General features: G+C 39.0%; 1 protein-coding gene across 1 annotated transcript; it reads left to right on the top strand.

Moving 5' to 3' along the window:
- The first annotated feature begins 6 nt into the window (after window positions 1-6).
- On the top strand, window positions 7-27199 carry MAN2B2 (mannosidase alpha class 2B member 2). Its single transcript, XM_058803509.1, has 19 exons — window positions 7-163; window positions 2358-2504; window positions 6311-6416; window positions 8763-8935; window positions 10175-10290; window positions 11270-11447; window positions 12659-12857; window positions 15725-15915; window positions 16655-16841; window positions 17689-17822; window positions 18846-19102; window positions 21081-21272; window positions 23009-23261; window positions 23367-23477; window positions 23616-23808; window positions 24469-24624; window positions 24991-25103; window positions 25968-26085; window positions 26967-27199. The coding sequence occupies exons 1-19, from the start codon at window positions 32-34 to the stop codon at window positions 27059-27061; spliced, it is 3051 nt and encodes a 1016-aa protein (XP_058659492.1). The 5' UTR covers window positions 7-31; the 3' UTR covers window positions 27062-27199.
- The last annotated feature ends 538 nt before the right edge of the window (window positions 27200-27737 follow it).

The following is a 27737-nucleotide window of genomic DNA, read 5'->3' as shown; positions in this document are numbered from 1 at the left end:
GCGGAAGTGCGGCGGGAGCGCCGCAGCAGCCATGGCCGCCCCGCGCCTCCTGCTCCTGCCGCTGCTCCCGCTGCTCGCCCTCCTGCCGCGGGCCGCCGGCGACCTGCGCGCCTTCGTGGTGGCCCACAGCCACATGGACGTCGGCTGGGTGTACACGGTGCAGGTCGGCGGGGGCGCCGCACGGGCGGGGAGGGATCGCTGCGGCCGGGGCTGAGCCGCAGGCAGGGCTGCCCGGAGCCGCCTAACGGGGCCGGGCGCCGCCGCTCTGCACCGGCTCCCGGGGCGCGCAAATAAATCCTTGTCCGGTGCAGCTCCTGCCCCGAGTCCGGCCTGGTGTCTCCGCCGTCCCCTGGTTTTCGGGATCCTCCTTTGGAGGAGGCATGGTTAGCCTAGGAGCCGTGCCCTTGGGCTGTGGGTTTGTGTGCGCCTGTGTTCAGCAGGATGCTCCTGATTTTTTGGGTGGTTTTTTTCTTCTTAAGGAAAGTCTTAATTCTGTTTGATGGGGCTTTGATTATGTGGCAGATTTTCATGGTCTTTACGTTTATCTTGTTACAAAGCCAAAACCCTAGGAAAGCCTTCTGTCATTTCTTCAGAGAGGAGAGCAGGAGCCCAGGTCCTCGATGGCTGGGTGGGCTTGGAGCCTAGCGCCTCTGAACTAATTTTTGCTAAATATATGAAATGCAGAGCAAGATAAATCAGGTGGGGCCTGATACCTTTTACCTTTGTTAATCAAAATCCTAATCCTGAATTCTTCTTCATTACTATGAATTATTTTCCTTTATGTGTGAAAGATGCTGCAGATACTTCACTCATTAGAGAGAAATGACATTAGGCCTAACTAATGAAAAAGAGCTAGTGGCTCACCCACTATCTCTGCTGTGCATGTATTTTGTCTTCCCTTTTTAGGAAAGATGAGTGAATTTCTCCTTTAATACTTCAAACTCATACTCAGAAATTACGTAAGAGAACACAAAACTAAAACTTCAAATCCTTAGTTAAAATTTCACATTGTTTTAAGTATCTAATACTCTTGATTTCGAGAAACTCTTATGAGCCAATGGAAAAATAATTGAGGAAGAAATTATTTAGCTAAACCAAACAGTATCTTAAGCCATTCATCCTACACTCAAATTCTTTCCTTTTTCTAGTGGCATGAGCATTTTTACAATGGTGTGTTTCTGTTGTGGAAAGCAAGGGGCTAGGAATTTCTGAAGTCAATTTCTGATTTGGATTACCTCATCTCCTTGTTTCAAATGGTAATTTTCATGTTGGAAATTTACCTAAACTGAAACTCTGCATTCATGTTTTACATATCATGTCCATTAGTTTCTCAGTGGGGAGAGAGCTATATGTCAACCACTTTAGGATGTACATTTTGTGGTGCATCTTCTTAAGTACCCGTAGTTTAAGTAGGTAAGTGTTAACTATCCAATAACGTGCAGATAACTTTGTTACAAGGAAAGACAGACATCTCAGGAAATCCTAGGCTATTGTCTTTAGGCATTCTCTATCCCTTTAAAATTAAGTAAAAGCTGGAAGATGATCTGGTCAACAAAAGTTTTTCTGGTCAAGGTAAGTGTACAGAAAGTATCTCCTTGTGTGCACAACTTCAAAATTAACATGGTGGTGTTAATTTGATACCATATCATAGGATATAACACTGTGGTAGATTATTTGATGGGTACAGCTGTCAAATTTGCATTGCAATAAAGGTCTGTAGGCCTCATTCTGGAATAGAGGTGTTTTTAGGAGCAAGATAGGGTAGATGCATAAAATCTCACACTTTCTCTGTCAACAGTTGAACTCATTCTAAGATTCTTTTACCAGCTTGGTTTTACTCTATCCTAAAACATCAAGAAAAATAGAGTTATTTTTCATAATAGTATAATTTACAGTAGATGCATCACTGCATTGTACTGGTAATGCACAGCACAGAGTCACACTTGCTCTGAAGAAGCAATTCTGGTAACTCAGGCCGTCAAAAGAAGAGCTGGAATGGGAGAATGAAGTGTGCATGTGGGGTCTATATGGTGCTGCAAAATACTGTCAGTGATTTAAGGTGAACACTGAGGAACAGAATAAGCCATTCCTAGTGTGTCCAAAAGATAGCTGATATTGGTGCTGGTCTTGGGAGAAGCTACACCTTGATCTAGTCAGGTGCCCAGTCAGGAGGATGTTTTCTGAAGCAGAAGGGCCAAAGGCTGTATGTAGACAGCACTCAATTTTTCTGAAGCTACAAGGCAAGTGTGCAGCAAATGTGAGGTTTTTGGTATCTCTCTTTTCAAGTCCAATGAGTGCTTAAAACAGCCCTTTTAATTTAGGTAAAACAGAGCTTATTTACTTTTTTTTTCTTTCAGGAAAGCATGCACGCTTACGCAGCAAATGTGTACACTACCGTTATAGAAGAGCTGATGAAAGGAAAACAGCGCAAATTTATTGCAGTGGAGCAGGAATTCTTTCGACTCTGGTGGGATATGGTAGCCACAGATACACAGAAGCAGCAGGTAAATTGCACTGGAGCCATGCTTCCTGCTAACAAAGAATTCACACTCTTTTCAGGGGATAAATAGGGGCAAAGTACCTTCACCATTTGCTTTTTACCCAGATCCTATGTAAGCTGCCTCTGAATCTAGTACTTACAGGACTTTAAAGGCAGTTGCAAGAGGTTAAACCCCAGCTATAGATTAGAGCAGTAGGAGGTAGTAACCTTTGCACTGAAGATTTTTTTACACTTTACATTTCTTGTTTCATGGCAACTTACTTATCTGGGGCCGTGCTACTTTGAGATGTGGGTGAACCTGAAACAGGCTGCACCAATATCCATTAAATCATCTGATACCTATCACTGCTCACAAGAAGGAACGTTTTGTTCTTTGCAGTTAAGTACTGCTCGAAAACCTGCCACTTGTAAGCACAGATAGTACTGCAAAGAAGTGACTGCACATTTAATGGCACTGATTTTTTTTCTAGTAACGTCATTGTGGAGTTTTATTTGTCACTTCTTCTTTCCTCTGACATGAAACAAACATGCTGAATCAAAGACTGGACTGATAGGCTAGCAGCTGGTTGTTTATTTTAGATCCTAAAATCAAAGGGTGTACAGGTGCAACTTCCCATGGGCACTTAGAAATCCATGGTCTGTTTTGTTACCAGGATCCTATCAACAGTTCTTTACATTTCAGTTTGTTTAAAGTTCTGGATGTTTGAAGCATTGTGCTAAAACCACACCTCTTGTCTGGTTTTCTTCACATAGTTCTTCACTATTCTGAATCTTCTGTTATGTTCTGTATTCAAATAACAGCCTGTGCACAGCTGATCTTTGCAGGAGAGATTTTGCTGGGTTTAGGCAGTTTACAGTGTTTGTAAACTCTGCCCATATTCACCTGTTGTAGGACAATTTCCTTGTGGGTTTGTTAAATTAGAAAACTGTACTGTAAGTGGGGAAGAAAACAGCATAGGAGCTGCTTTGTAGAGGGACAGGGAAGTGCTCCAACTTTCAAAAGTGAGTTGATGTTATTTCAAGTATGTTCTGCTGCTGTAAGCCAAATATGAAGTCAAGACCCATGTTTCTAATATCTATTCCTGCTATTATGTGGAATCCAGAATGATGTGTATCATGTTTGACCTTGGTAGTGCAAAATTAGTACCTATGAATCAGGCTTTACTTTCTTTGCCTAATTATTTGTAATTGTTGCTTTTATGCATTGTGTAGCCAGTTCTCTAGTTACTTTATAGTTTCTTCTCTCAAAATTAAAATATTTAAAACTAAATTCCTCTTAAACCTGTGTGTCTAACTTTGGAACTCTAATTTGCAGATAAATTATATGTTTTTAACATTAGCAAGTTTCAAATATTGGTCCCTGAAATTAGGTCACTCTGGTTACTGGCCTGCTTTTTCCACTTGAACTCTAGCATTAATGATTTTCTGTGGTATAGGCACTCTGGTTTTAATTTTCCTTTTTTTTTTTGTTATTTAGCAGTTTGCTTGGAATACAAGATGTAATTCTAGTGTTGTTTTGAAATGTCTAGGATTTAATTCTAGTGTTGGTTTGAAGCTTTGTATTGGAGCTATAGCATTAAAGACTAGTAAAAGGTACAGCCCGGGTGTCATAGTTGAGATGGTCACAATACAAAGCAACACACTCCATTTTCAGAAGGCTTCAAACCTGTTTTTATTCTAGCATGCATGTTTTTTATACATTCTTGCAACATAAGTTTACACTTTACTCATTGGTCATGAAAGATAAAGAAGGTGCTTATTGGAACAGACAGTTGCAGTTTTCTCTTATTTATCCTTCTTTCTTTCTTGATTTCTATGTCAACGACCTTGGTAGAAAAATCTTTCAGGGGTAAACATGGATCCTCTTCTCAAACTTCTCTCTGGCTCACAGAAGTTGCTGTAAAATATCTTCCACACCTGGATACAGAAGTTGTTTTTTCAATTCAGACAAGAGAATGTGTAAGAGTGAAATGCACTGCAGCAGTATTCAGCCTGATGGGAACCTTGTAGTTCTTAGCACGTGTTATTTACACTGAATTTTCTTGTGTGAACCATTCCTACCTCCTTACTGTGGGTTGGTGTCTGGGTGCTTTAACTAGGGGAAAAAAAAGATGTATAGCCACTTCTGTCTGGTTTGTAGGCGTGAGTTGATGGTAGTATGGTCCCAAGGATCACAGATATGTTCTAACACCATAGCATTCTGCTGTTTATAGTACTACTGCTTCTGTTTCCTCCATTCCTCCTTCCTTTTGCCTCCTTCTGATCAGAAAAAGTGCTTCTCTTGTACAGATACTGTTTTATTTTCTTTTTTGGGGAGACAGAAGATTGGATATTACTTAAATAATTTGAATTATTTTTGTTGTTTTTCCAGCCACTCAGTGGTTCCACAAAACTTACATTAAAAACACATTTTTGTGGCCCCAAGTTTGGATCAGAGGTATATTTTGGTATTTGCCCCATCCAAGTGGGGAATAATAATTACAGATTCTTTTCATGTAGGTCAGGGCCAGTTCTGTGCTGACACCAGATATCAGTTATCTGGTCTCCCAGCATGCTAATCAGTCACCACAGTCGGCTGGAACTAATTTAGGAATGCTGAGCCCTGAAGCGTTTTCACAACATTGTGAAGGAGAGAAATGATTATAATCAAAATTGACAATCTGGCATCCTATCTGAGTAGACACTGAAGGTTCCTGGGAAAATAAACATAATAGCTCTAAAAATGGCATCCTACATGACGGATTTAAAAAAAAATGTTGAGGATTAAAATACGTATTTGCATAAACTTTACTTATTGGAAGTTTGAGATATCGCTGAATTTCTACAGTAACTAAAATAAAACCAGAAGACTCCTGATGCTTTTAGAAAGGGACATAGACTATTCCTTTCTCCCTCCAAGCACCACCCTCTCTTCATGTAGCATTTGCTGAAGGCTGTACTTGTCAGCATATCTGTTGTTTCTAGGAGTTGAAATTAAACTACCCCCTCCCCCACCAAGAAAAAAACAACCCCTCCCAAAAAAGCCACCATCAAAAGTTGAGCAGGTTGTAACATATTGAAATTTTTTAAACTAGGAAAAATACCAGAAATTGGGGTTATCAGTGGGTTATTCAGGCAGACAAACCTGTGGAATAACTATTTCTTAATAAAGCATTCTGTCAGTCACAAGTTGAGCAACTTGTCTGTGCCCCAAAGGCAAGGTAGATGCATATGGAGCAAGATGTTTATGGCCATGGTGTGATGGCACTGTCTGTCTCCTGGATCCCAGAGATCTAGTTTCCAGTTAAAACCCTGAGTATTACTGCTTGCCTGGGGCTCCATTGCTGCTTGCAAGGAATTGCATATTGCTCCCTCATCGAGCCACCAAGTGCCTTCCCTAAGCCAAGCTGGATGCAGCAGGAGGAGGATTTTGGGAGAAGCATTAGCATCTTCTGGTTTAATCCTCCAGCTCTAGCTGCCTTGAGGCAGCATTTACAGGCTGCTGCCAGTGCAGTGTCTGGTGTTCAGGCAGTATAAAAAGGCACAGTAACAGCACCAAAAAGTCAATGTCTACCTGGCATCCTTTGTTCCTGTTACCTGGATAAATCAGTACACTGTGCAGCACATTGAAATCCTTTTTTTACTCTGTTACTCTCCTTTAGATAGCCTCAGTACAGACAGCCCTGGATCTCACTTTTATCGCACTTTTTCTCCTAGATGCCTTCTTGACAAATGTTGTGTCTAGGTAATGTGCTAGCAAATGAATTTGCAGCCTTTTTGGATAAGACTGAAATGATGCTTATGTTCTGTGTCTTAATTTCAATATCTTAGGTCCATCAGTTGCTTCAGGAGGGACGACTGGAATTTGTCATTGGAGGGCAAGTGATGCATGATGAAGCTGTGACACTAATTGATGATCAGATTATACAGTTGACGGGTATGGGTATTTGCATTTAACTTTTATTTTTCATTGTAATGACCTTGGAGGCTTTTTTTTGTTTTCATTTTTTCCCCTCCAAAATTGCTATTAATTTCTGACTTCTTAAGAACTAATTAAAGTGTTTCTTATTTTTACTAGCCAAAGTGTTATTTGTATAAAAATTGTTGCTTAAACAAAACACATTAGTTTTTACATGACAGTTCTGCAGCAGGCACAAAGGTTACCAAAAGCTGGTTTGTCAGGTAGAAACTTGTTTGGAGCAGAGGCCTTTTGTGTGTGTATCTGTGTGTTTGAGAGCAAAGTTCCTGGGAAGACAGTAATGGTGAAATTGAGGGTATGAAACACTCCTCAAGAAAATACGTGGTAGCAATTCAGAGTGTGGGGAAGTATTGTTTAGGCAAGGTCTTCTACAGAAAGGGGCACTGGGAATGTCACTGAAGTCAGATAAAATTAGTTGAAATTCTTCTTTGATGAAGAAACCCTCATTTGTAATCATCGTCATTTTCTGTTAGAAAATATTTCCAAGAGATGCACTATTTGCCATTTTAATCTTCTAACTTTTTCATTTAACATTTGTATGTTACACCTGTCCATCTGATGGTTCAAAGAGTGTTTTAGTACATGGGTTTGTTTGCATTGGTCAGTGCAAACAGAAACAGGGTAACTGATGCCACCTCTGTGCTAGAGATGTCTGCTCTATGCCAGGAGGAAGGGGATGTGTTAGCACCAGCTGCCATGGCTTATGGAAACTGTGCCAGGGCTGTGGTGTTTCTACATGGGACCCCAAAGGGACAGAAAACACTGCTGTTATTTCTGCATCTGACTGCACAGCACCACTGGCCCTGCTCCTTGTCTGTGTTTATCAGGAGCTCAGGATTAGCAGCTGCTTCTGCACCTCAGTACACTCTGGCCGAGAGGAGGACAGGATATGAACTTTTTTTCTCTCATCTGACTCCCATGTTTAAAGGTTTCTTTATGGGCTTTAAAGCACTGACCCTAGGACTTCTTAAATAAAATATTAAAATGATTGAAGAGTCTTTTTGTTAAACACAAACACAGCTTTTCTATACATTGTAGTTAGCTGAAAAAGACATTCTCTCTAATTTAACATTTCATTCTGTGTAAACATAATCTTTATTTTTAAAAAACAAATTTCAGTTTTGGTAATTTATTAACCAGGAACAAAAGTATTAATGTATTTCAAAATTCTCATTTGTTTGTCCTGAGCCATCTATTCAGTTTGAGTACAAACAAAGAAAATTGATTATGTGGAGTTCAAGTTGAGAGGACAAAGCCAGTGCAGACATTAGTGGTCTAGATTTCATGTCTTCTATTGTCTGTCCAGAATTCCAGTGTTTTGGAGAAGCCTAGAAAACCGTTTCAAATATGTCTCTATCAGAATACTGAAACACATTGTGAATATTTTAGCTAGGGAAGATATTAACCATGGGAAAGATGAAGTGGAAAGAGGCCTTGCAGCCTCACTTATTCAAATGTGCTATTAAAATTTGAAATAGAGTTATTCCAGGGAAGATATGATTGTATTTTCAGATATTTCTGAGCATAATTCTATAACTATAAAATAATGATCTGCAATTTCTTTTTCCTTTTTTTGCTTTTTTTTTTTTTAATGATGAGTATCCAAGTGCAATATACCTGAGTTCCAAATAAAATCTACTGCTTTCCTGGTAGTTTTTCTTTGATTCAAATGATTTTTCTGGGTTCATGCTGTTGTCTGGGCTTTCCTAGTTCGGGTTTCTTTCTTCAAAACTCATTTCTATATTAGTAACATTAGTAACTCAATTAGTAACATTACTTGTAAATAACATCAAGTATCGAGTTCACTATTAACCTTTGTCTTTTTTAGTTTCATATGACTGATAATCATATTCATGCTAGTTTTGTTTAGTGGATGACTTGCTTCCCTGTCCCTTTGTCATTAATATGAGACTAAAATTTTCTGAGAATGGGTTTTATGGTTTTTAAGCAAACTTAAACTTAGCCCCAGGTTGTTGTTTTCATGCAGACTCCAACCTGGCTATTAGCTTTAACCTAATCTGTAGCTATGTACTTTTTCTGAGACCTGTCTCTAATCATAATTCTTTTTTGTTGTAATCTTTCATAATGTCAATAAGTTATACTTGGCATAACAATGTAAACATTTTCAGTATGAAACTATTTGGTGTGAATGAATAAATTCCCAAAACTTTGAATGCTTTGGGAAACAGCAACAAGAAGCCCTTGAAGGATACTTCAAGTGCTTACCTGTATCGCAATATGCCTATTAGATTTACAAAGTTAACTTTAGAAGTGTTCCTAACCTAAACAAATTTTGCTTTGCAGAAGGTCATGGGTTTTTGTATGAAACTTTTGGCTTCAGGCCTCAGTTTTCTTGGCATGTTGATCCTTTTGGAGCTTCAGCTACAACACCAACTCTTTTTGCTCTGGCTGGTTTCAATGCTCATCTTATTTCTCGTATTGACTATGATCTGAAGGCTGACATGCAGAAAAACAAGGTAAAAATACCCTTAGGAATGCAGCCCTTGCTGGCCTCTACTTACAGTAATCTAAACTATGACATTAAGATAAGAATCTCTGTCATCTGGGCAAGAAAATGTTGATATTTCTTGTTGAAATGGGACGTGCTGATTGCATATGATAATGGTGAAACATATTAAATCTGTGTTATACAGTCAATTAATGTCTTCATGACTTCTGGTCAGTGATAAAATGTAATCTAGCTTGAAGAAGGCACCACATTTGGGCAAATAGGCAAGTCTAAAAGGTCACTGAATTAGGAGTGTTTGAGGCAGAGACATCCAGGACTTCCAGCTTTCCCTGAGAGAATCTTGTATCTGTTGGGTTTTATGTGAGCAGGTTTTTTTGTAACCTTTGGGCACAGTGTTGTCAGGCTTGGGACATATTTTGTGCCTGTAAAATTAATGATACTAGGTCAGTTAAAGTGGCAGCTAGTCATGGTTTTGCTGAATTCAGGTTTTCTTTCATGTTCTGCCATCTCTTGCAGTGTCCCATACACAATAAATGCTTTTCATATCACTGTGCTGGACCCTGATCTGTCATCAGTTTTGCTCACTACATTATGAGAAAATATGGGGCTTTCACCACTGTGTTCTGGGCACTAGGCAGTTTTTATGAATCTTGGATAAAACTCAAGTGTCTCTGAAGAAAACAGAATTCATGTTGAATTTAGTGAAGCCTGGACCAACCACCTTGTGTTTGTAATGGTTTGCAGTTCTTTCTGTTAAAATCTTTTATGACCTTTTGACAATCTTTGCCCAGCTATTTTTTTTCTGGCCCTTAAGAATCTCAAGGCTTCCAAAACAGTAATAGAATTTAAACATTAGCATCAGTTAAACGTTGATTTCCACTGACTACAGTGCAGTCAGATTACATCTGGATCTTTTCTAGCTTATAGATGTTCAGCTTCTATTGAAACAGCTGAGGTGTAATGGCTGTGATAAGCCAGGCTTATCTCTGGATTTTAATGTGCTGGCACTGTGCTGCCTCCTCTCCTTCTGCATCGATTCTAATGGAAAGAGGCACTGATGTGGCCTCCTGTATATAGTGTGGGACCTTGCCTGGGGTACCACTGGCATTGGCTCTTCAGAAAAAACACTTAAAAGTATTACAAGTGGTGGAAGGGAAGATGGGAATTCTGAAGTCTTAAGTTGTTAATTATGTATTTCTGTGAATGCCATCAAGGGTAATGGTTTCTTACATTTTTTGTTTTCCAGAAGCTTCAGTTTGTATGGCAGGGCTCTCCTTCCTTATCTGCAAGACAGGAGATCTTCACCCATGTTATGGATCAGTACAGCTACTGCACTCCATCACAATTACCTTTTTCAAACAGGTCCAAAGATTTCCCAAATATCCAGAATGTTGACTTTGGAGAGTTTATCTTATTGGGGTTTAAGCATTTTCTTTGACTGTTTTCTTTCAATAGTATCCTGCTGCTTTCTCCTGACCTGTGGTAGGTCAAGGAGATGTCTAGACTCTGTAGGTCTGAGTAAGGGTTATTAAGCATCCTCAGCTTTCCACCACAGTAAAGAAGTTTGCTCAGTACCTAACAGTTGAATTCTCAAAAGTGACACTTGGTACTGACAGGCATTAAAAATACCTCTAAATATTGACAGACTTGTTTTCTTACACCAGGAGGCTTGAAACATAGGTATGGCTTTCATCTACTTATTATACAGTGACTTACTTACAATGTCAGTTTTGATTAAAAAAAATAGAATAAAAATGTGGAACAAATTAATTACTGTAAATAGAAAGTGTCCAAAGCAGAACTGGGGTCTTTTTTCTCTGCCTGGAAGTAAAGATTTGAAAGCTCCAGGAAGCTCAGTAGGGAATTGGCTATTGCTAATTGATTTTCTATGGGAGATTTTCAGCATTATCTTGAGCTGAGGTTGTGTGTATTGTCCCGGTAGAAACTAGAGCAACAAAAAATTGCCATTAATTTTGTGAAGAAATTTGAGAACTTATGAAAAATTTATTTTGCTTACTGGCTTATCCAGTAAAATACTCTTTGAAAACCAAGTCTACTTGGGGGAACATCCTCATTGTTACAAAGCTTGCTGGTTTGTTCTATGGTTTCTTCATTGGATGCCAGCAAGCAGCAGTGACTTGAAAAGTTGCAGTGTTGAAAGAAAACTGGAGACTCTTCTCCCTACCTCCATCCCCAAATAAATACTTAAATCTAAATGGTAGCAATGAATATAAACTGATTTTTTTGCCTCTTATTCCCATTTTATACCAGCACCGTTTGATGTGTTTTTCGCAGTTGAGTAAATCCTGTTTACAGCTTACTGCTTTCTACTTCTCCTTAGGTCAGGATTTTTTTGGAATGGATTTGCAACTTTCCCAGATCCACCAAAAGATGGTATTTATCCAAACATGAGTCTCCCTGTCACAGATGCCAACCTCCACCTGTATGCACAAACCATGGTGGCAAACATCAAGCAGAGAGCAGACTGGTTCCGGACAGGGGACGTCTTGTGGCCATGGGTGAGTGCCTGGTCAGTGTTTGCTTTAGGAGGGACAGGTACACACCAGAGTGTAAGTGGATGGTTCTTGCTGCAGCAGGTACTGTAGAAATGCTGGTACAAACCACGTGACATGAAGTGTTTTTCTAATAATTGTGGTCTAAATGACTGTCTAGTGATGATATTTAAAATTTCCTTGTATAGCCTACCAGTTGTCTATCAAGTCTTCCACCCTACTCAAGATAGAAAAAAAGTGACAAAACTGTAAAATAACCTCTTGCATAACTATATATTACAGTATTGCTTCTTTTTTTTACCCCTTGCTTTGTCTATTTAAATGATCTTTTTTCTTAACTAACTTAGCCCAACATAACTCGGTGTTAACAAAATTATAGCATTATAGGAAAGTGTGTGACACTTAGGTAGACATGGTCTTTCCTAACAGATGCATAATAATTTTCTTTTAGAGTCTTTGTATTTTAGCTAGAGCCATAGGCAAGCATATCCCAGTTTGGTCATCCAAACACTTTCTTCAGCAATATGCTGTGTTAATTACATCCTGCATGTACATATAGCACTGATGTGCTGTTTTCAAGTTCTTAGGAAAGAATAACTTTGCCTAAACTGAATGTACAGTCTGGTTTCTAATTCTGATGGATGCTTCTGGTCTCATAATTACAATATTAGATTATGTGTGTTCTTTATGGACTATTTCCCCACAATATCTGTTGTTACAAAGAAAAACTTTTTCTGACTGATGAGTCACTGATTTGTTTTTCTCCTGTGTTTATGACACTGTTGCTTGTATTGAATTTATTATTTTTGTAGAGAGTGAGAAGTAGAATATAATACTCAGTAGTTGTGCTGTAGTGAAAATTGTGCTGGAATGAGAAGTTTTTAACAGTACAAATAAACCCCTAACTTCTAGATGCAAGCCCACAATTTTGCTGTAATGTAAGAAAAGTTATGGGTTTCTGTGCTTGTGATAATGGTATGTAAAAGACTAGAAAGAATATATGTTTCTAAAACTCTGTGCATTTTCATGATTTTTTCATAATTACAGACAATCTGTGTGAATAACCCTGCCCAGTCTTGGTAGTTTTGTAACTAGTATCAGTTATATGGGCAGTCAAAATCAAAATAAATACTCCTGGAACATAGACTAGTGTTAAAAATGATCCTCCCTAATTGTCTGACCAAAGTGATTTGGCTGTTCTGTGTTTGGAATTTCAGGGCTGTGACAAACAGTTCTTTAATGCATCTGTTCAGTACTCTAACATGGACCTGTTGGTGGATTATATTAACAAGCATTCTGCTGAGTTTGGAGTGACTGTCCAGTATGCCACTGTCAGTGATTACTTCCAAGCAGTCTATAGCAGGAATCTTACATGGGAAATTCGGGACTCTCAAGACTTTCTTCCATATTCAACAGGTAATGAAGTTCACAGTGCCTAATATCTGCCTCAAATGTGTACATATGTAAAATTTTAATAAGGGAAAATGAGCAATAAAGAAGAAAAATGCCTCCTGGTAAGATTTGCTCACTCTATGAGGTGTCATCAACAGACTAGGTCATCCCAACTTAGTTGTGTAAAAAAGGTGGATGTGTGGCCAAATAGAAAAATGTCTCATTTTTACTGTTTAAAAGAACTGGATTATGCATAGCTTAGACCAGATGTGGAAAATGTGATGTGGAGTGATCTGTGAATGTCTGGAGAAACTACAGGTAACCAAGGGGCCAAGGCAATCTGAAAACTCTTGGGGTAGTTCTGTGTTACTACAGTGGAAGGGGGTTCCCACAGTAAAACAGTCAATATTGAGGATTTGATGTCCACACTCTAAGTAATTGCAGGAAATTTATAATTAAGTCATATATGGCCTCAGCTCTCTTCACAGAGAGCAGCAGGCACAAGTTCTCCAAGGATTTTTCCTGGGAAAGGCAGTGAGAAGTTCAGAGAAGAAGAGAAAACAATTCTTATCTCTATTCACTGCTCCTGTTGTTTTGCACATGTGGAATGTGTTATGGAGATCGTTTACCCAAAGTGAATTGTTAATTGGACACCAGTGAAGGTTGTTGTGATTCCTTGACCCATTGGGTCAAAACTGTGTCCTGGCTGTCTCAGACACTCACAGGCTTTTCTTTAGTATCTCTTTTATTATAGTATTCTTTAGTATTCTTCATATGTTTTTAGTATGTAATTTAGTATAGTATTAGTGTAATATATTATAGCTTAATAAAGCAATTGTTCAGCCTTCCTAATCAGGGAGTCAGAACACATTATTCCCTGGCTGGGGGATTGCCTGTTTCTACTATAGCCATATAGACTTGAATGCCCATTAATGCTTATTGCATCCATCAGGAATCCAGTTTTTGAGCTCCAAATCCAATCTTTTCTATAAACTAAAGCATATAAGGTAAGGATGGCCTGATCCAAACAAAATACTAATGTAGATGAACCCCTAAAGTCTCCTTTTTCATTAAAGTAAACAGTTTGAAATTCTGGGGTGGGAAAGAATTCTCTTACAACTGAAGTCTAAACAAGTAAAAATATGGTCAGTATTTCTGAAATTTTGTAATACAGTGTTACAAAATTTCTTTGCAGCTCCTTGTTGCTTACATGCTGCACTGACTTAGCTTTTCAAGCAGAGCTGAAAAGTACTAGAAAAGTAGAAAAAAAATCATGGTATACCCAACATCCCTTTAATTCTTTTCCCCAATAAATTTACCCTTTTAGACCTCATATCAAAGTATGCAGAGAGAAGACACAGCCAATTTCTCAATTTCTAAACTCATCAATTTATTTTATTGCCTGGTTTATTATTCAAATCCCATTGATTTCATTAAAACACCTTTCTGTATAATTGTAGCTACCACTGCTCCATCACATTTTTGGCTGTGTACATCTATTTCAGACTGTTCTGTAATGTGTCTGTTAACTTTTCAATGAATAAAAATAACCATTGCTTCCTGTGAATCATGGCATGGGCTGATCCCTGACTCCCTCACCTCCCTCTAGGGATTGTACCTAACACTTACTGATAAAAGCATTGCCAGTTCTAACTGCTAATATCCTTTCACATCTGGGCTCTTTCTTTTATCTTTTGGCATAATTTACCTGCAGGATTCAATTGTTATTAGCTTGCATAATAGCAGCACCTTCAGAGTTCCAGCTGGGTGCCCACACAGAGATGTAGTTTTTTCCCCAAATGACTTTGTGTGCCTGGCAATTGCAGTATAGATTTGAGTGCACTTTCTCCCACATGCTGTTTTGCTTCTTGATGATTAATCCTCTCTTATTCTTGCTATGCCCTTTTTTTGTGAGTCACATATTGGGCTCAGTGTCACTTATGATATATGGAAACTCAAGTTTTAAGTCCCAGATAAGTATTTCCTTCTGCTCTGCATTCATTGTACTGTGCTGATACATATAGGTGGTTCTTCTGCTTGTAATGTCTAAAGCTAAAATTGAAACTTCTAGCACCTTTCAGTCCAAAAATAAGTTTTTTGAGCAAAAGATCCTATTTTCTAATAGGCAATCTAATTTGCCTTTGATTTTGGGCTGATAGCAGATTATTACACTTGCATGTATGCTCTTTGGAAAACACTTTCTGCAACTTCTTTTTGTAAAACCTATATATCACTAGTGTATTTTAAAAGAAATTTCCCCCCAAAAAAACACACACTCCCACCCCTAAGGACAGTTTTGAAGGCTTTAAAAACAAATACTTGTTTTCCTATTTCACTCTGTGGGCTACTGAAACATTAACACAAATACAATGTTGAAATACTTTCCAGTAACCACTTGAGGGCATCTTTTGATGTAGTTTGAAGTGCTGCAGTAGTTTGGAGTCATTACATCACTACTCCAGTTTGAAGAAATAAATCCCTTTGACTGAAAGGTTGAAATTTAGTGTGTGTATGAAGCAATTACCATAGATTATAATGTATTTTATTAACAACTAATAATAATATATGCTTCAGTGAAACTTCAAAAATTCTTTTGTGCAGATCCACAAGGAAGAAATTTCCATAAACACAGGTTAACTTGGTTGCTACTGTCTTTGTATCAAACTTGCATGTTACTAGGCCTGTAGGAGAGATGATAGTTTTTCAAAATGCATGTTCCTGGCTGAGTTTCTTTGTATGCTTTGTGACCTTTCTACCTTGATGGCTGCTGTGTAAATACCCAGTAGGATTCATGTAAGAAGCTGAACAGTTGTAGTAGTAGTGGTAGTAGTAGTAGTAGCATAACTGAAGTGGTGTTTTGATGTGTATTGGATCTGTTCCTCTCTAAACAGAGCCCTTCCAAGCATGGACTGGGTTTTATACTTCTCGGAGCACGTTAAAAGGAATTGCAAGGAGAGCAAGTTCATTGCTTTATGCTGGAGAATCCTTTTTCACACAGTATGTCCAGAAACACCCAGAAGGTTCTATTTGCAAATGTAAAGCCCTAAAGCAACTTCAGAGTCTTAGATGGGCAGTTTCAGAGGTAAGGATTGATTTATTTTCTGCTTTGAATGAAATTGTTTATTTTCCAAATGAAAAGTTCACATAGGCATTTCACCTGGATTGTCTCAAAGTTGCTTTTATATTTTTGGAAATAACTTCCCCCCACTTTTGCAAGCCATAAGTAGAAATAAAGCCATTTTTCAAAAAAAACTGTCTTTCTCAAAAAAACTGAAGCATGACTTCAGCCTCTTAACCATGCATCATGGTTACTGGCAAATGTTTTCTTCAACCAGTGAAAGAGTATGTGGTTTCAAACTTTGCATATGAAGTTCCTTTTCTTGGTGTTAGTTTTGTTATTTACAAACTTGTTCTTAAAAGTAAACAAAAAACAAAAATGGAACTAATTTAAAATTACTGATAATCTCTACTTCTGCAATTTAGAACAGGAAGGACAGATTTGTTTCTCTGAAGTTCAGCAGTTAAGTGATTAGCCTTGTATCATTACCATTTGCAGTCCTCAGTACTTTTGCTGTTAATAATTATTTGGTTTGCTAAGTTGATGACCAGATCTAAGTATGAAATGAAAAACCTGTCTTGTTACAGTATATTTGCTGCATTCTTGGTTTTTGTAACTTGTTTGGTTTTTGCCTCTGAATGTAGCTGTTATCTCTTATTGTGTGTAAGACGTTTCGTTGACTATCATGTTAACACAAATGCAAGCCTGAAGTTGTCATTCTTTCAAATTACTTTGCACCTTTCAAATTACTTTTAAATACAAGGTCCAGCACCATGATGGTATAACAGGCACAGAGTCTCCCAAGGTGAAGGACATGTACATGAATAACCTGATGTATGGAATGCTCAACGTGAAGAAGCTAATGGCTTCCATAATCTTTGATATCAACAATGCAAAGAAGAATGGAGAGGTCTATTCTTCTGTTTACACTAAAGACTCAGGAGAACCAGGTACTTTTTGCACAGCTTTTTCAATTTTGAAGCTACCTTTTGAAAGCTATCATGTTTTCCTCCAAAATAATCAACATATGGTATACATCTAATTTCTGTGAACCATGGCTAGAAAATTGTATTTGCCTTCTGAGACCCAGGATTTCTCAGCTAATGTTAGACAGAACTCTACCTCAGTGCATTTATTAGACCTGGCTCTCAGTTTCAGACTTCAGTGTAATACAAGGAAGAGGTGCTGGGTCAGAGTAGTCACTAAGCTAACTTTACTCTGCAACAGAACATTACATGATAAGGACCACAGTCAGAGTCAAGAAATGTTCTTGCTATAATGTACTGCCAGCTTGTGTAAAAAAGTGTAAAAGGATTTTTAAGAAGTTTGTTCTAAATACTGTGCACTCCCTTTTATCTGACTTTGGAAACTTTTTAAACAGTCAGATGTAAGCAGTGCCGTGGGCTGTGCAACAGACCCATTTGGATTTTTACTAGGCTGTTTTTAAATGAGGCTTCTCATTTGATCTCCTGTATAACTCTGATAAAGTTAATACTGCATGACAATGAGTTCTAAGCAGCTTATCTTCACTAAATGCATTTACATTCAACTCAGGTGTCATTTTCTGAATACATGGTCTTTTTTGATTGGGCAGAGAATAGAAGAATAAAGCAGAAGAGGTTTTAATGAAGGACTGTAAAAAATTTTCCTTTTTTCAATCATGAAGTTTTACTGCAGGGTTTTATGTTAAAATTTTGTAAGATAGTTGTACCTAGACAGATTTCCTAAATACATTTTAATACCACGTTTTAAAAATACATAATGTAGTGACTGCAAGTTTTGTTTGTTTGCACAAAGGTGCTGCAGATGTTGACCTGTATGTGGTTGTCTATAACCCACTGGCATGGAACATCACTACCTTTGTCACAGTTTCTGTCAGCAGTGAGGCAATGAGTGTGTATGATGAGCTGGGACGTTCTGTGCCAGCACAGGTACTTCAACTTTGTTTCTTTCTGTTACTTTGTTCTCATTTGTCAGTTTTTATTGACTGGATTCTACCTCCTGTTGAAGTGGAATTTTCCTACTTGTCCTTCAAGGGTTGTTTTTGCTTGTCTGTTGTCTCAACAGAGACTTTTTTTACTCTCTACAAGGACTTGCTGCTCTTGTAGTGTGTTTGTCCTTTGCATGTCTGTGTGACCTGGTGCTTCTTACCTTATTTTTATATCTGTGAAAAAACACTGTTTCAAAGAAATACTTTTATGTTGAAGCACTGCCTTACAGTTGACAGCCCTGTTTGAACAATTGACAGATTGCCTTGGGGAGGGAGTAGAAGAGAATTAAGAAATGTAGGTCTTAGAAACTGGTGTCAGTCAGCTGCCATTTGGTGGCTCATTCTGTCACAGCCAAGCTCCAAGACACAGCCAGCTGTTCCAGGGGAGAGAAGTGGCCCCAAGTGAGAGCTGGTACTGGCCTTTCTCAGGAGCATCTCCTGTACAGAATGCATCATCATCACTGGCTTGATAAATCTCCAGGAATGCTTCCTGCACATGAGGCCTGAAGAGGCCTGACACAATTGCAGATGCTCCCCTCTGTCCCTGAGATGCCAGATAGCTCAGCAGATTCTGCCCGCTGCAGTTTCTGTGACCTGTGGCTTACCACTGTGGCCATGCACGAAGGCACATTGTAGTCAGTAGTGAGGCACAGCAGCTGTCCCTTGTTCCTGCACATGTGGTGCCATGAGACCACACTGCCTTTATCTGCAAACCATCAGTCTCTGTGGCTTGGCACGTGGTCATGCTGCGCCAGAAAGGCTCAGCTTAATCCAAGTTCACCAGGCTCCCAATTAAAAGCAGCGTGGATCTACATTATAATTTAGAATTATAAGAATGGCATGTTTAAAAACTTATTAAAGTAGAAGCTATTTTTTTATAATTTAGGGCTTACAGCACATGAGGGTAATTGCCTTGCTAATTAATTTTCTGTAATGAAGCATTTTTGTGTATGCTATTATACAGGTTCAAAGCTCCGTGGAGTCCCAGTCTACCTATGACCTGTATATTCTAGTTGCAATAAGTGGTCTGAGCTACAGAAAATACAGTATTAAACCCTTGGATGGTCAGCAGGCTGCCTTTGTTGGGAGCTCAGTCAAGTACAAACGGAGAGACCTGGCTGGTGCAGGGCAGCAAAGGCAGCAGTTGTTTCCTGTGGTTAACAGCTGCTACCAGATCGTGTTTGACCAAAACACAAACCTGATGCACAGCATTACTGACAGGTGAGACTGCCTGCTTCTTTCAGTAAACACGAGATAAAATGTTTAGCTGTATAAATTTATATGCTAGATGAAGTGATTTCAGATTTTTTTAAAACAATCCATAAAAATAAGTGCAAGGATTTGTATTATGTGTCGTAATTCCAAGACTCAACAAAATGTTCTTTATGGTCTTTAAAGTTCTTTTTTATCCCCACTTCACATGCCCTCTTTTTACAGGACACTTCAGCACTAGCACAGGCATGATTCCCTACTAGTTCTGTGATGTTGCCCTGTTTAACTTTGCAGTTGGTCTGAGATGACATATCATAGTAATAACTAGTATATCAGCAGAGTTCCAGTGTACTTTAGACCAAAATAGGGTTGTGAATGTGCATTTTTATTAAAAATTAGTAAAAAGCACATACACTATGGCTGCACAATGAGCCTTAAGTGATAAAGTAAGGGCTTACTCACACTAAGTAGTGTTTTGCAAGTCCCATATCACTCTTTCTGTAGTAGAAAGCTACAAAGCTCTTCGAAAGGAAACTTTTAATTAAGGAATTTTCATTTAATCAGGTAGGAAAAATGGAAGAATTATCAAGATTTAGGTGAGATTTGAGGTTTTCAGGTGTTCTCTCTCAGCTGATGCAAATTGGCCCAATTTCTTCAGCTTCAGTGCAGTTGTGCTGCATTTTGCCTGCTCAGGATTCAGATTGTCACCTATTATATACTGATGGAATATTTGACCCCTTTTACACTGGCATGGTGATGGCTAGATCTCTTTCACCTTTGAAGTTTTGTTCATAATTCTGCCTCCTAGAGCAAGAACTTGTTGTCCAGTATCATTAAAATCATCTTTAGAAGTATAGCTGGACCTTAACTAAGAGCCCTGGAGTAAGTATTTTCTCAGAGTGCCTCCAGATCATAACTGCCTCCAGATTCTATGAGAAATATAGTGTGGAAGAACAAAAATCTAAATTCAGATTCCAGTTTTTCCATCCTGTTCTGGCAAGCAGCAAGAACTGGAATTCAGCATGCAGGGGAAATTAAATACTCACTTTCTTCACAAGCCTTCAGACAAGCTCAAAATGCTTGAGTTTCGCAAGGTTTGCACTGGGATAATGGGAAAGAATGAGGTCTCACAGGTCAGAATGGGAGGAAAGGTTGAAAAAAATTGGGATCTTCAATTGGGAAGCCCTTTACATTCAACTGCAACAGTTAGAAGTTCTAGATCCTGCCCCTGCACTGAAAGTGCCTCATAAGAGAAGTAGTAGAAAACACTTGGATATTCTCCTCAGTTAATACAAATGATGGGTAGCTACATTAACATGAGATAAAATGTTTAGCTGTATAAATTTATATGCTAGATGAAGTGATTTTTCCTGTTTTCACAGCAAGTTGCCAAAAGCAGAGCAGGTAGCTGAGAGCAGCATCTTAAATTGCCTTCAAATGACTTTCTAAAAATTGTGATAATAAGTCAAGAATAGCAAACTGTAAGCTTCAGTGGAGAGAGGAGGAGATGCAGTAGGTAGTGAGTGATGGTAAATGTTGATATCCTGTTGATTTCATTGTTACCAGTGTTAGACATGAAAACTTGCATCATGCTGATTTTACCTAGCTACAAAGTTCAGTGAACCTAATTATTCAGTGGAGCAGTGCAGTGTACCTCATTCCTGTGAGATGGGTAGTTTTAATCCTGGAGCCACTCTGGCATCAAAACAGTGACATAATATAGATGATGTTTAATCTTAAGATGTTTCTCTTCTACAAAAATAGAAAATTACACAGAAACTCCATTTGCTTACAAACTGACATGTATCTTAATGGGAAGCACTTTAGTTCTTTGCTGTCCTCATTTATTCAGTCTCACAAAATCAATCCACTGTGAAGAAAGTTTTTTTTGTCCTTACATTTCCTGCCTCGTTTCTGTTGCTGTTCAGCTTTGCATTTATCATGTACAAAATGTGTTTGTAAGTTATATAATTTTTACTCTTCTCAGGGAGACCAACCAGACTGTCCAGTTCACCCAGGAGTTCCTTGAGTACCACGTAAATGGAGACACCAAGAAAGGACCCATTTCAGATAACTACTTGTTTGCTCCAAATACATCAGCTGTTCCAGTATCAAAAGCAGTGGTGTTGGAAGTGATGTCTGGAAGCTTGATGACAGAGATCAGGCAGTATTTCTACAGGTACAGCACCATTACAGCTTCACTGGAATGTTAGGATATGTATGAGGTTACTTCTGTACAGTTACCCCTAAACAGTGAGCTCTGTACTGTTTAGGATTTAGACAAAAGAACTATTATACATCTGCTGAATGTGCTGCTGAGGAAGCACCTTTTGTAAATCACAGAATTAGAAGTGTAAGTGTAAATCATAGTGTTAGAAGGACTGTGAAGATCCAGTTCCAAACCCTCTGCAGGGACACCATCTCTAGACCAGGTTCATCAAAGCCCCATCCAACCTTCAGGGCCAGAGCCAGAGCCTTCAGCACCTCCAGGAATGGAGCATACACAGTTTCTCTGTGACTGTCCCACTACCCTCAGAGCAAGGACTTGCTTTCTAACATCTTATCTAAACCTACTCTTTTTAAGTTTAAAGCCATTTCCCTTTTCCTGTCGCTACATGCCCTCGTCAAAAGTGCCTCTCCAGCTCCCCTGTAGGTCCCCTTCAGGCACTGGAAGGCTGCCCTAAGATCTCTCCAGAGCCTTCTCTTCTCCAGGCTGAGCAATCTTAAACTGTCTTCATAGGAGAGTGCTCCAGACCTCTGATCATCTTTGTAGCCCTCCTCTGGACTCATTCCAGCAGGTCCTTGTGCTTCCCACGTTGATGGCCCCAGAGCTGGATTCTCTGGGTAGGGTCACATGAGGGGGAAGCAGAGGGACAGAATGACCCCCTTGACCTGCTGGCTGTGCTGCTTTGGAGGCAGCCCTGGACAGGTTTGGGTTTCTGGGCTGTGAGCACACATTTGCCAGCTCACGTTGAGTTCCTTATTAGTCAACTCCCCCAGTTCCTTCTCTCCCGGGCTGCTCTCCAGCGCTGCTCTGCCCAGCTTGTGTTTGTGCTTGGTATTGCCCTGACACAGGTGCAGGACCTTGCACTTGGTGTTGTTGAACTTCCTGAGGTTCGCATGGGCCCACTTCTGAAGCAAATACTGCTGCAGGAGGGAGGGATGGATGTGGAGGTTGTTTAGGGTGATCCTTTGTGGTGCATTTTTTAATGCAACTTCTGTTGAGAAGCTGGTTCTATACAACTCAATGAGTATTGCTGCTAATATCTTACATGGATGGAAATTGGACATAATGATACATTTTCATAACTGTGAATATCTATCTTGAAAGCAAATCAGAGAATGGAGGAATGAATCTTTTATAAGGTCACTCTGACCCCTGATGAACTAACTGTTCTCTGTCGTAAAATTGTATCAGTCTATAAATCCTTCACCCCCTTTTAAATCTGGTTGTTTGGTTGAAGTCTTTTGCTTTTCATGGCATTGCTCAAGGATTGTAGTTAAGGACCTTTGGAAAGTAGTGTGGAATTCTTGCATCAAAGCTTATGTCACCCAGATTGAAAAAAATGCATCTATTCTGTACAATGTAAATATGTTGCTTAGAGAGTCATAATAATTTTTAGATTTGTTGTTAATTTTGAGACAACAGCATTTGAGTCCTCATTTGTAATCAAATGAGGAATCCTCCTGACACTTGAAATGTGAAGGAAACTTACAGGATATCACTTACTCTGGTTGAATATCTGTATATTTGAAAGTTAAATTGAAATTAAAAATAACTGTACTTCAAATAAATAGAAAATGGGTAAGAAAGTTGTCTGTGTAGGGTGACATCATGAGTGCCTTGCAAGTTGTGTCATAACCAGTCAAGTGCTTCACCTTATAAACTCTGCATCCTTCCTCTCATTTTTGCAGCAATATTACCTCTCAGGACTATATTTATGCAGTGTACACCAGGCTGTATTCAGTCCCAGAAGGCTACGATGGGAAGCTGCTCTGCCGTAGGATAGAGCAAGAATACAGTGTTGGGCCTTTGGAATTCAATCGTGAAGCAATCTTGAGAACAAGCACAAGTTTGAACACCAAACAAGTTCTCTACACTGACAACAATGGGTATCAGATGCAGAAAAGACCATTCAAGGCATATGTAAATAACACAGTGGCTCGGGTAGGCACTAAGGTGTAATCCAGAGTCAGCTGTGTCTTATCTGTGCTCTCTGTTACTGTTTCCTGTGTTAATATTATCTCTGCATGGTTTACTGTGTGGTTACAGAACTATTACCCTATGGTCCAGACTGCCTACATAGAAGATGACAGCACAAGGCTGATGCTGCTTGCAGAAAGAGCTCATGGTGTGTCAAGTCAAGGGAATGGACAAGTTGAGGTAAAGTTTGAATTTGTGTTTCTTTTTCTAGGTGGGCATAATTTCATGGCTGCTTACTTCAATGTAAGTAAAGCCTGATGGCTCATTCCTGAGGATTGCTCATTCCTCATTCCTGTGACATTTACCTTCCCAATACAGGTGATGCTACACAGGAGACTGTGGAACAACCTTGAGTGGGACCTGAACAACAATCTCACTTTGAATGACTCTTCAGTGGTTCGCCCTGTAATCTGGCTTATTTTAGGGAGCAAGGCTGTCACCAACACTTTGTATCGGACAAGTGGCCTGGCATTAGAGCATAGGCCAGTAGTGATGTTTGGAGCATTATCAGGTAATCATTCAGTCCCCTGCGCTGCCTTTAGCATCTGAATGGCTTGTTTATGTTGCTTTCATTTATGCTGTTGAGTTTTTAAATGCAGGCTTCAAGCCTCCTGTGAGGCAAAGTTAGCATGTAGTGAGTTAGGAGACAGATTTAGAGACTGCTAATTACTTTGCATTAATTTCAAACATGGATGTTGTCCAAATAGATGTAATGTTTCTCTTGTTATATAATTATCTCTACTTTGAGAGGAAAATAAATTTTAAAGCATGTAATGAGAACAAAGTGTTCACACAGGGAATTAGTGCAAAGTAGGTAGTGCACCATATATCAGCTTCCTGGATGCTGAGTCCTTAATGGCCATTTTTGGGTTATTCTTTTAAAAATATTTTTTTGTCTTATCAACTAAAACTGAAGCGTGGTATTGAAATAGCAATTTCAAACTGAAGTGAAATTTGTTTTATGGAAAGCTCTGATACAGTTTTCTAGCAGTTAAAATCATGCTGCTTTCTGCTTAGTATCTTGGAAGGCCTTGGAGGAGAAGGCATATCATCTACTTTGCCTCTGCCTTGGTAGAATAAGCAAAAAGCCCTTTACCCTTCCACAGTGCCCTAGCCAGGCTTGTGTGTGTGATGGATGTTTAATGTCTGTTTTGTTTTATTTTGCATAAAGGAGAAGATAAACCAAAGCTACCCAGACAACTTCAGGAGAATTCAGTCCATGATTTGCCAGTAACTGTGCCACCTAATCTTCATCTCCAGACCCTGAGCATTCCAGGGTGGAGGTACAGCTCTAATCATGCAGAACAGGTCCACAGCATCCACATGGGTAGGTGCCTTCCAAAAGGTGGCTGGATGTTACACTTAAATAAGCTGGTTTTCTTTTTTCTCTGTTCTCTGTGGCTAGTATTTTTATTTATTCAAAGCATTAAATTCCTCAATCAAGGAATTGTGCTGTATTATTTCTCTGCCCAAGTAGTAAAATATTTCTCCTGCGTGAGTTTGTTATGCCTGTTAGTGACATTCCTGTCAAAGTGGGAGCTGGCTATTTGCTGATATTAGTCCTCTTGCTAATTTAAAAAAAAATAGGAACTAAGTTCAAATGATGGGAGTTAAAAGTTTAAAAAAATTAAAGTTTAAAACTTGGGTTTAATTTTAAAGTAAGAAAATATATGCATTTTAATTTCTTTTGAAGGTGAACAGAAGCAAGGTGATCCAGATTTCAGTCGTGTCCTGCTGAGAATTAGACACTTGTATGAAGTTGGAGAGGATCCTGTGCTGTCTCAGCCTGTGGTGGTAGATCTAAAGGTAAATGTAACCCTTCTAAAGGTAAAAGTAACCCACCAAGTGAGGTGTTTTTATTCCAGAGAGAAATGGTTGGGGAATGCCACATCCTGTGTACTATGAAGTATACAAAAGATGAATATAAATGTGTTAGTAGAACTTTACCTCAGAGGGAAGTGAACCTTTTTTTTTCTTACTTGGCTTTGCAACACAGAAGCCATCACTGCAGATGGAGTTGCCATAGGCACAGCATGAAGATCTGCTAAATGTGGGGTAGGACTGGTTCTGCTGAGCTGTTGGTAGTGTAACACTTCCTGCAGTACCTTAACCAGTGCACAGAGTAGGATTCTGTTTTGTTGATTCTTTAGTTATTGAAAATTTTACCTGTAATTAATGAAACTTGGACAGGATTAAAAGAAAACTTTTTTTCTCTACAGTTTATTTCTGTGAGTTGTTCAAACTTTGTCACTTCCATCATGTACTCCGTTTTTTTTCAGTTTCATGTTTATTTGATCTTTCCTATGGAAATAGATAACTTTATACTCCATGGCAGGGGTTTATTACTTCTACATGATAGAAACATGGGAAACAATGTGTAGAATTCTCTGGTTTAGACAAAAGGGGAGTGTGAGTTTCAGCCCTTTTAATAGACTCTGTACTGCAATGCAGAGGAAGCTTTCAGCACCTCAGCTTCTTGGTGTGAAACCTGGTGAATCTGAATTTGCCCTTGTGCTGCACAACCTTGCAGATTTTCAAAGTCTCTCTGCTCCAATTAACAGGCCAATGCTAGAGTTGAAAATTCTTTCTGGTCTTACTGTGTGCTAGGCTGGTGAGTTGATACTCTTGTCTATGAACCCTCCTTTGATTTCTGGTGTTCTCTTTACTCAGTCTTTGCTGAAGGGATTGGGATCAGTGGTGGCAGTGGAGGAGCGATCCCTCACAGGCACCTGGGATGTGAACACTTTGGAGCGCTGGAAATGGAAGACTGCACAATATCCAGGCAAAAGTAGGTGGATTAAGGTGCTTGGTGTCCATTGACTGTTCAAGCTTGATGATTAGTCTAGTTAAAAATATTTTTTAAAATTGTAAGATTAGAAATGTTTTGTATGACAGGCCTGGTACCTGTCACAGCCTGCAGGTAGGAACATTCCCTGCAAGCTAAGATTCCCTGCAAGGACCAGACTGTTGTATTTATCTGGTAGCTTGTTTTGCCTAGAGGTGTTAAAAAGCTTGGAATCTTTCTGGAGTTTTCTTTGTCCAGATGGAAGTGGCTACTTTATGAATTCACACTTGTGACACAGATTGATTTTGTCAGATGCTGATGAGTTGTGTTTCTCTAAGTTGAAGCCTGTGCTGCAGAAAAACACAGCTGCAGTAAAAAATCTCTGCTGTAATCAGCTTAAAGGACTCTATGGATATGATTCAAGTTAGAGCTGACACTCAGATCCAATGCTGTGGGTGACCTCATTTTATTTCTCATTCCAGTTAGCTGCTTGGACAATGTCCTTACTGTCACTTGCATACATATTGTGCCTTGTAAAAAGCTTGCAGAGGTTTTGGAATGGGCTGGGTGAGAGTTTAGAGCTCTATTTGACCTGCAGCTCTGAGCTTGCTTGCTCTTTATTCATGATGAAGAAAAGGTGCATGACTGGAAAAGTCATTTCACATTTTCTGTGAGTCAGTGTGTGAAAAGAAGAGAAATTGTTGTATATTTTAATATTATGAATGAGTACATCTTGGGCTCTATAATACTTTGAGTTCTAGGGAGGAGAAGCTGCTCACACACTAGTTTTAGGGAAGGGATGAGTTAAAACTGATGTGATAGAACAACATGTCCACTTGCGTAAAGCTGCTTTAATAAATTACCAATGCTTTTGTGTTTTACAGGGTTCTTCAACAGCACAGAGACCTCAGAAGACTTTACAGTAACTGTTCACCCAAAGGAAATAAGGACTTTCTTTGTATACTTTCAGGTTCAATAATGTTTGATGATGTATTTCAGGTGGATATGTAATATCTTTGAAATTTTGTTTCAAGATACAAGTGATAATCTTGAAAAACATCCTATTGCTGTTAATGAAAGAAAAATTAATTTTGAAATAAACTTTGAATTTAATTGAGTTGCTGGCCTGAGCTGTGGGTGTTTTTGTTGGTTAATTATTTACAACTTTTCTTTTCTGAAACTTGCTCAATGCAAAAAAAAGACCTGTGTTGCAGAGTCAGCATATTGAACATTATTTTGCTTGCTATTGATGGTTTTGAAGTGATTGCTTCTGTGATGCTTCACTGTGGAGCACTAACAAAATCATATTAGTCCTGCAGTCTTGAATTGTCTTTCTAATTAATAGTGCTGCCAAGAGTCTTCTCTTAAGGTTTTTACTGTTAGGGAAGATGAGTTCCAAATCACAGAGTAGTCATTGGTCTGTTCCTGCATGCAAGGAGAAATGCCTGCTGTGTTTCAGCTACTTTGTCTTCTGGGCAAAAACTGCAAGGTTTCTGCTTTGCTGTAAACTGAAATGGAATGTACTGTTTACTCTTTGTATTCCTTAGCCCCAGGTTCATTTAACTTGTGTCTCTTTAAGATTCAGAACTGATGAATTTTGCCTGACAGAATCCTGGTCCTGGATGTTTGCTTGTGGTCAGGGTAGACTGAAGCCA

The sequence above is a fragment of the Ammospiza caudacuta genome, chromosome 4 (genome assembly GCF_027887145.1).
Source record: "Ammospiza caudacuta isolate bAmmCau1 chromosome 4, bAmmCau1.pri, whole genome shotgun sequence".
In the NCBI taxonomy this organism is placed as follows: domain Eukaryota; kingdom Metazoa; phylum Chordata; class Aves; order Passeriformes; family Passerellidae; genus Ammospiza; species Ammospiza caudacuta.
Note: the sequence above shows the minus strand (reverse complement) of the source record. Positions and strands in the feature narration are given on the sequence as shown.

What these genes read in the sequence shown, in the direction of transcription:
- MAN2B2 (XM_058803509.1), top strand. Translation starts at nt 32, where the DNA reads ATGGCCGCCCCGCGCCTCCTGCTCCTGCCGCTGCTCCCGCTGCTCGCC. An exon ending in TCAGATTATACAGTTGACGG is followed by an intron (nt 6,417 to 8,762) that starts GTATGGGTATTT and finishes TTTGCTTTGCAG; the next exon opens with AAGGTCATGGGTTTTTGTAT. An exon ending in TGCACAATATCCAGGCAAAA is followed by an intron (nt 26,086 to 26,966) that starts GTAGGTGGATTA and finishes TGTGTTTTACAG; the next exon opens with GGTTCTTCAACAGCACAGAG.